We start from the raw sequence: 9,028 nt of genomic DNA, 5'->3' as shown, positions 1-9,028 counted from the left end.
GATTCATTAAAAAAAAAAAAAAAAAAAGACAGATGGGCTTAGGAAATGTTGCTGCGGTGAGCCTGTCATGAGAGGCACAGGCAGCCTGCCTTCTGTGGACCTGCACAATGATCCCAGAGCCAGCCTGGCTTAGGAGACCCTGGGACTAGGGCTCCAGAGAGAGGCCACCAGCTCCCGGACACCCAGCAGGGCAGGAGGCTGAGACCATGCATCAGATCTACAGCTGCAGCGATGAAAATATTGAGGTTTTCACCACCGTGATTCCTTCCAAGGGTGAGTAACAACCGTAACAATCCTTGGCGTCCCCTACTGTGGCGTCTTAGGCGGGAGGTGACCCGGTGCTGTCTGACTAAGGAACACTAGAACGTGGTACTCTCGGGTCCCGAGGTTGGCTGGCTTCTCCGTTTCGATGGCATTTGATTTCCCCCCTTTCTGATGAGGAGCACAAGGATAAACATCAATCATAGGGAAACAATCTATTAAGGCGGGGATGAGGACAGCATAGTCTTCCTGCTTCACTTAATTCGAAACGGGCAACCCAGCAGGTTCAATGACAGGGACAATAAGTGATTGTTAAAGAGACAGAGATGGAAACAAAATTTCTAGGGCAGCCTGATAAGCTTTTTCATTGTCTCCAGTAAAAAAGCAGGTTCTGAAGGGAGAGTCAGCTGTTCCAAAGCCAACTCCATCTAACTTAGGAGGAGAAAGGCTCCTGGCTGGCCAAACACCCAGAAAGGCAATGAAACTGATCCCAGGCTGACTTATCCACGTGACCCCCAGAGTCATCTCACCTGGTACCACCAAAAGGAACTACCAAAAGGGAACCTTGACTTTATAACCTCTGGTTCCTAGCAGTTGGTGCAGAGCTCTGGGAAGGACGTTGTGAGATCACATGAAGGGGAGTGCTGGTGACCCAGCACAGAGCACTTTACCCTGCCATTGGTCGGGCATTGGTCTTGCTGTGGCGCAGCTTACTTGACTGTGATATTTGGCTAAAATGGTTTGAATGCTTGCTCGTGCTGGGAGCCCACATTCAAACAGATCTTTTCTTCCTTCCTCTAATGTCCGCCACCGACAGGTGCCTTGCTGAGGGGGTAGTCAGGGAGTCGAGACTCAGCCTGGACACAGGCAGACAGCTAAACATAAATTGAGCTCTCAACATCTACTACTGAGGGAGAGGGAGGAAAGTGAGGAGTTGGGAGTGTGCCCATGTGTAGGAGTTGAAATTCTCTCTGGAGATTCTGAAAGTCAGCCCTTCTGATTAGGAATGAATTAGATCTGTGTGCATAGAAATGGCCTTTCTATTTATTTTATCTCTGCCTTTTATTTTTGTGAGTTTTTTTATTTGGGGTGGAGGTTACATTGCTAGTGGTGAACCAGGAGCCCATACAAGGGAAGCAAGCACCACTGAGCTACCACTCAAGACCTGTAATCAGTGTTGAAGGGGGAAGAAAACACAAGCTGAAAACTGATCTATGCTTAGTGGCATACTTGGAACTCTAAGATAATTCTGAATAGTGTCTATGGGTACATTTTTGGAGCAACGCATAAAAACAAGACTAGAAGGGCCCATATGTTATAAAATCAGTGAGCTCAGTGGCCCTGGAGAAAGCTGGAAGGAGGATTGGAGGTGAGAAGGGGTCTAACCCTGCTGTCAATTTTTGGAAAGTAAAGATATTAGTATGTCTGTATCCACCTAGAAGAGTGGCTCATGTCCATAGCCCATGAAAGTGACGGTTGTCAGGTCCAAGGCCAGCTGGAGATAGAGCAGTAAGTACACTGTTCTCAAAAGAAAAGAAAAAGTATGTTTCTTTCTTGTAAAAAGCAAGGGAGGAAAAGTCCTTGACAATGTGGTTCTGTCTTTTCTGTACTACGTGACCTTGGACCAGCTACTTAACCTCTCTGGGCATTAGTTCCCATGTCTGTAAAAGAGAAAAACAGGATTTAGCTTCCAGATTATCATGGGAAATACATAGACTGATACACAGAACAGCTATAATGGAGCTGGTACAATCACACACTATTAAACATGTCACATACAAAGTGATTTGAGTTTCCAGCCTGCATGTGTGGCCATGAATATGTTTGGTTAAAGATGAATATTTGATCCTATATTTATCCATCAGTGTGCCTTAAACTAAGTTTTTATAGATATTTCACTGATGGAACATTACTTTCTAGGAAGGATTATTTGCAGCTTTTGTAGAGGCCTCAGTGGGTGGAGCACATCTCTTTCTATGCCTTGCTTCACCCTGGGGCCTCTCAAGAGCCTTTGAGCAGAGGGTTCCTGTGGACAGGATAATGCTCTCAATTCTGAATCACAGTGTATAAAAACAACAAATAACCCTTATTACATGTCGCCCAAAGAACTGCAGAACACAAGTTGACTTGATTTTGTCTAAAAAGGTCTGAGTCCCCTGAGTGGGCCATTTCCCAGTGGCTATGTATGAGCCATAGACACAAATAAATAGTCAATCTCGCTAGAACAGGCTCAGCAGTGCAGGCAGTATAGCCTGGATCACCTAGTGGTTAGACTGAAACCCTTAAGTCTGGTGTAGCAGTACACATCTGTGGTCCCACCACTGGTAGGTTATGGTGGGAGAATTATAAGCTTCAGGCAAACCTGGGCTACATTATAAGACCCTATCTCAAAAAATTCGGGGACACGGCTCAGTAAGCAAAGTCTCTTCCTCACAAACACAAGGAGCGGGGTTTAGATCCCCAGAACCATGTAAAAATGCTGGGTAAGTGGCACCTAGCCAAACTCCAGCAGCAGGAGGGCAGAGACCAATAGATCCTTGATACTCACTGGCAGCCAGGATAGTCAAATCGATGAGCTATCAGCTGATGAGTGCAGTGAGAGGTCTGTCTCAAAAATTAATAATAACAATAATGTGAAATAGAAACCAATGAAGGAAAGCCATTCAGTGTCTCACACACACACTAACAAGTACATATAACACACCACACACACACACAGACACACACTCACACACATAGTGAGGCTGCCATTCTTCCATGAACTGAGTGACTGTTGTGTCCCTGGAAACTCACAGTGCTATGGGACTCGTGCAGCATGGCAGCTCACACTGGAATGGAAGCTGACCGGCCATCACCATCAGGCTCAACTTGAGCCATTAACATATCCGTTCACTACTTCTCTTTCCAATGTACCTGTGTTGGGATCAGCCTGATAGCTACACTGTTTAACTGACCCTGTAACATTGGCAATAGAAAATATTACGCTAGTTTTAATTTATCTTAAAGCTATAAACAATCTGCTAAGTTTAGACCTCTTCAATTCTAGAGACAAAGAGCCCTTTCAGGAAATAAGTGTTGTAGAGACAACTCATAGTGACTTCTGAAGGTATAAGCTGTTTCACTCAAAAGTTGAACCAGAACTTACTTCCTCAAATACCCCAGAGAAGGAGTGGTGTTGAGGGTAATATTTAAACCAGCATGGTCCAATCTGGCTTGTTCTTATGGGGCTGCCATGTTCCGGACTAGACAAGGCCTGAGGCCAAGAGCAGCAGCGTGCTCTCACTGCTGCTCAGCTTGACTGAGGCTCAGACCGGCCAGAAGTACCAGCCCTGGCACCACAAGACGCCATCATGGTGACTAAATCAGCCAATCCACCATACTGTCTCCACAAAGTTCTGCTGAACCCCAGACAATACCCGTCATCCACGTGGTACTCGGTAGAAATGAAACTCTAAAGCTTAATTATTATCCAAAGGCTTTATATATTTAGAAATGTTCAATTAACAATTAGCCCACACAATTAGAGTTGTTACCCAATACCTAACCTTATGATATAAATGGTTACCTAGGACTGTTCTGGACCCATGTGTGTTCTCAATGGCTCCTACGTCTCTCTCTCTCTCCTTCCTCTCCTCAGTCCTCCCACACTAGCTCCTCCCAAATTACGAGCTTTATTGTAAAATGTGGGGGGGGGGGTATACCCCGCCACAGAGTGAGGAGCCAGGGGGGAATGAAATAGGCAGCACGAAGAGTTCCTAGCTGAGTCAGAAGCCACAGCCTTCCATAGGCAGCCATTACACCTGGTTCTTCCTTGTGTCTCCATCTGTCAGAAAAGTTCTATGAGGACACTATTTCCTGGGTACTCGCTCTTTGCCAGGCTCTGGACAAAGGCTTTGTAAAAGCTGGTTTCTTTACTCCTTGACGTAGCCCTCTAGTGTGAGGGCCATTATCATCCCTGTCTGACACATGAAGAAACTGAGATCTGAGAGAGTGAGAAAACTGCCTAGCCTGTCAGGTTCAGATTCACACCCAACTGGAGGAAGCTGGAGTCACTGACACTTTGCAGAGGATAATGGGGACTATACTCTAATATCACTCCTGTGATATGTGTTAAAAAGCCAATTCAGGCAAAGCAGTAGTGGTACATACCTTTAATCCCATCACTTGGGAGGCAGAGGCAGGCAGATCTTTGTGAGTTCAAGGCCAACCTGGTCTACAGAGTAAGTTTTGTGGCAACCAGGGCTACACAGAGAAACCCCTTCTCAAAAATGAAAAAAGAAGAAAAAAGAAAAAAGGAAGAGAAAGAAAGAGAAAGACAGACAGACAGACAGACAGACAGACAGAAAAGAAGGAAGGAAAAAAGGAGAAAAGGAAGAGGAGGAGTACAAGGAAGAGAAGGAAGAAATCAATTCTGTCCTATCAGGAGAGAGACACGGTAGGATTTTGGTTCCATTAGATCATAGCAATATGGAAGGTATATGACTGAGGATAGGATGACCTGAAACATACAAAGTCAAACATTATGTGTATGTTCTCCTGACGTGAGGAACCTTGAGCTGTCGACTTCATAGAAATGGAAGGGAGGAATGCTAGTTATCCGAGCTGGGAACTATGGCTGTTACTATAGTAAGATCCATACCTTAGCCCAGCCAAGCGCTGTAACTTTTTAATAGATAATTGATTTATTCAAGGTTTTTATTCTCTCCAAGATAGGGTCTCCTTGTTAGCCCAGGCTAGCTAGAACTCACTATGTAACCAAGGGTGACTTTGAACTCCTGATCTTTCTCCTGTCTCCATTTCTCAAGTTCTGAAGTCACAGGTATGAACCAACACACCAGGTTTTATGTGGTACTAAGGGTCAAACCCAGAACTGCATGCATGACAGGCACTCTCACAACTTGTGTATGTGTATATGTATATGTGGCAATACGTATGAATATATATTGTAAATTGTAAATGTTACCATTTTACAACACAGTTGTACAGACCAGTGACAGGTACATTCAGAGTGCTGCTCACCCTATCAACCTGACTTTCTCATTGGCCTAAATTGAAACGGTAATGCCCCAGTCTTCCAACCTCCCAGGCCCTGGGAATGACCAGCCTCCTTTGCATCTCTATGAAGTCAACTGCTCTAGATATGTCACATAGGTAGACTTGAGAGCATGGAACAGCTCTTCTCTTGTGTCTCATTTAACCTAGCACAATCATTTCAAAGTTCACTTATGTTCTCTTTACTTTTTAAAGGCTGACCAGTGTTTCAGTGTGTGGGCGTACCATATGATGGGTGCTAGATTTTTGACAATCTTTAGCTATTGTGAATGATGCTATAGAAATTTTGTTGTAGCCAACCAAGTGACATCTTAAGTCCCAGTGGAATTCTGCTCCTTCACCCCCTCCCTTCCCAGTAGCCTCACACTGGGACAAACACCCTCAGGTCTGTACTAGAGCCTTACAGGCATTTTCTAAAACCATTTCTTTATTTCTTTCAGTGTCCAGTCCATCCAGAAGAAGAGTCAAGAGCTCTCAACACCTCTTGGCCAAGAATGTAAGAAAATGTGTTTAGCTGGTTGTAATGCTTTTTGACTTACCCCTCCCTCTCCCCATCTCCAGGATGAGGAGGCAAGGGATGCCTTCAATGTCTCCTGTGGTAGTTTGCTCACTTAGACAAAATAACTGGCAAATATCAAGCATACCCTGAGTAGTTGCCAAGAGATTCCCTAATTATGCCATTTTTCCAGGGACAGGGAAGACCTCATCCTGCATGTGCAGGAGTTCATGGTATGGATGTACCATCCTGGTCTAGGCAGCTGTAACATTGCATATAACATTATATATTCTCACCATTACAGAGAACAGTGAAGTGCTCATACAATTCCTTGTCACATATGGCTCCAAGCAGAATAAACAGATAAAAGAATAAGAAGAGATCATCCACCCTCCAACCTATCTATCCCTCGGGTATTTGCACGTCTAGTATGTTACACATGCTGTGGATTTTCATAGCATAAGAGCAATTTTGCTGTTGTTTGAGTGCTTGCCTGAGATAGTCCTTTGTACCTCAGGCTATCCACAAGCCCACCGTGCAGCCCAAACTGCCTTCAAAGTTGATATACTCTTGCCTCAACCTCCAAATGCTGGGGTCATAGGCATAACTCTTTTTTAAAATGCCTTTTGCCTGCAGGTTTGTCTGGTGATGGCAGAAATTCTGAACAATTCAGAGACCCCGCAGCCTTCCACTGTCTTTTTCTGCAGCCTCACCAACATGGACTTTCTTTCTTTCTTTCTTTCTTTCTTTCTTTCTTTCTTTCTTTTTTTTTTGCGAGGGGGTTGGTTTTTTTTGAGACAGGGTTTCATGGACTTTCATTTTAAATTGTGCTTTGGTATTTTGAATGCACTACCTTTATGTTGCCTACACATGTTTAGAGGCTAATGAGGTTTTGAATCTCACTTTACATACACATTGCTTCATGTCAGAACTACCAATACATCTGTACCGTGTATGATGTATCTGTACCTGCAATGAGCAGCTGCCATCACAAACTTTGAATGACACTATTATAGATTTTTAAGTATTGTAATTTTAAAAAAATCTTTTTCCTGTTTTCAAGAAATGGTTTTTTTGCTGGGCAGTGGTAGTGCACGCCTTTAATCCCAGCACTTGGGAGGCAGAGGCAGGTGGATTTCTGAGTTCAAGGCCAGCCTGGTCTACAGAGTGAGTTCCAGGACAGTCAGGACTATAGAGAGAAACCCTGTCTTGAAACTCCCTCCCCCCCCCCCCCAAAAAAGGCTGTTTGTTTTTTTTTTTTTTAAAGTAGAAAGGGGTTTATTTGTTGTTTCTACAAACATCCTTTAGACTTAAAAAAAAAAAAAAGAAGAAGAAGAAAAAGAATACAGGTACATTGGTCACCCTGAGCGGGGCAGAGTGGCCAGCCAGTGGCAAGAGCATTGCCTACCACTTTGTTACACTTCAATTCCCAAATCAGCATCTATCCATTACAAAAGTTTCAAACACTGTGAGGATACTTACTCACTTTACTGTCACAAAATTCTGAGACACTGTGTAGTAGAAGATTCATAGATTTATTGGCCATAGGCATTTTTCCCTGTGGGTTTTTATTCCTCTCCTTTGTTTGCTTCTAGGTCAGTTGTGCAGCTTTGTATAAGGACTTTTGGGAACATTGTTAGGAAAGAGAAGGCGTATGGGTCCTGAGGTCCTGACCTCACTCTGACCCCTAAAACTTAAGCACCTCGTTCATAAGGAAGATGAAAAGGAAAGTGTTCACAGATACTTCAGAGGTAGAGAATTTTACTGCAGGGGCTGAGGCCTTAGCCAGTAGCTAAGGAGCCAGGAGCTTCCAGCTCCTCCATTTAGAACGTTCAGGACTAACCACAGAACGTTCACACCAGGCTGGGCAGGGTGACTGAAACCTGAACTCCTGCCTTGGTGAAACAAAGGGTTCTGTCTCCTTCTCCAGGTTGGTAGCTTGAAAGTACCAAAGGAAAACCCATCTTACTTTGCATAGATACTAACATCTACTGTGTTCTTTGGCCCTAAATGTTGATTTGCATTTCCTGTCACTCCTTGGGCCGCCACATGGATGAAAACACATTTTTTTCCTCTCTGAGTCACCCTCAGCCCTAATGCACTTCCTCTGGTTTTTTCTTCCAAATCACAAGGCACAGACACATCTCTGGTGTGTTCTCTCTTTCTCCCCTCCCTCTCTTCTTTTTTGATTCCCAGTCTGTTTTATTCACGTCCTAATCATCCTGATGCTTGTGGATGTCATAGAACTATCTGGAGAGACTACTCCCACACAAGGAGTGGGTCTATCAAACGCTCCAGGATAATGGAGCCCTTTGACAATAAGCAAGGAATCTAGCAAGAGGAATGACAAAGAAACAGGGTGGTAAATATCACTTAGTCCCCAGATTTGATGCTTGTGTAGGGACATCTGTGTTGAGTCTCCTGGTTTGTGCATTAAATATTCAACTGCACTTGAAATTCTCAGTTCGGGGTAGGTGCTTCTCTGAAACCTTATAAAGAGACTTCACTCAGGGGGCACAGAGCTCAGGTTTGCATTGGTTCTATAAGGACAGCTCTGTGACCTTAAGGAAGACACAAAGCTCCCTCTGACTTCAACTTTTCTACATGTAAAAGTCGTGAGTTAGTTGAACATAACTGTCATTTCCTTCTGCCCTAAGTCATGATTGTGCCCCACCATCCAGGCCTCATGTGTCTGATTCTTCATCCTGACTTCTGAGCTGGTAAACAACAGAAGTATGAATTTGAGATGTCAGGGGATGGACTCCCCCACAATGTATTAAAGTAACACTTCAGTGGACTGATGGCCTAGAACAAGAAAATCCCATCATTATATACTGGTTTTCCCTTTTCTGCCCTATTAACATCTCAGACTCCCGTCTCATCTCTATCCTCAGACACTAAGAGCATGCTCACAGACCACTTTGTTCTACAGCTATTAGCAGTAACTTCAATAAACAAGAAAATAAGTCAAGCTCTCAGTAGCCAGCAACTGTCCTACTTTGAGGTATGTGACCTTAAGTGATAACCTAGAAAGTATCAGAAGGACACATACACCACTACCACCATCACCACCACCACCACCACCATACACCAACATCCTTCATCCATGCTGGATTGAGCAGCTAATGTTTCTCCTCTTCTCTCCCTATCTCCTGCAACACACAGTTCAATGACGGCCTGGAGAGGTGGAATATCTTCTTCCCCAAAGAGTCCATGTGT

General features: G+C 44.1%; 1 protein-coding gene across 1 annotated transcript in view; it reads left to right on the top strand.

Moving 5' to 3' along the window:
• The first annotated feature begins 206 nt into the window (after positions 1-206).
• Vxn (vexin) overlaps positions 207-9,028 on the top strand; it is a 16,066-nt gene continuing 7,244 nt past the window's right edge. The window contains 2 exon segments of the mRNA XM_028769004.1: positions 207-273; positions 5,754-5,809. Coding sequence (XP_028624837.1) covers positions 207-273; positions 5,754-5,809 — 123 coding nt within the window.

The sequence above is a fragment of the Grammomys surdaster genome, unplaced genomic scaffold, assembly GCF_004785775.1.
Source record: "Grammomys surdaster isolate TR1022 unplaced genomic scaffold, NIH_TR_1.0 64, whole genome shotgun sequence".
Taxonomy (NCBI): domain Eukaryota; kingdom Metazoa; phylum Chordata; class Mammalia; order Rodentia; family Muridae; genus Grammomys; species Grammomys surdaster.
The sequence above is the reverse complement of the archived record's forward strand: the minus strand, read 5'-3'. Positions and strand labels throughout refer to the sequence as shown.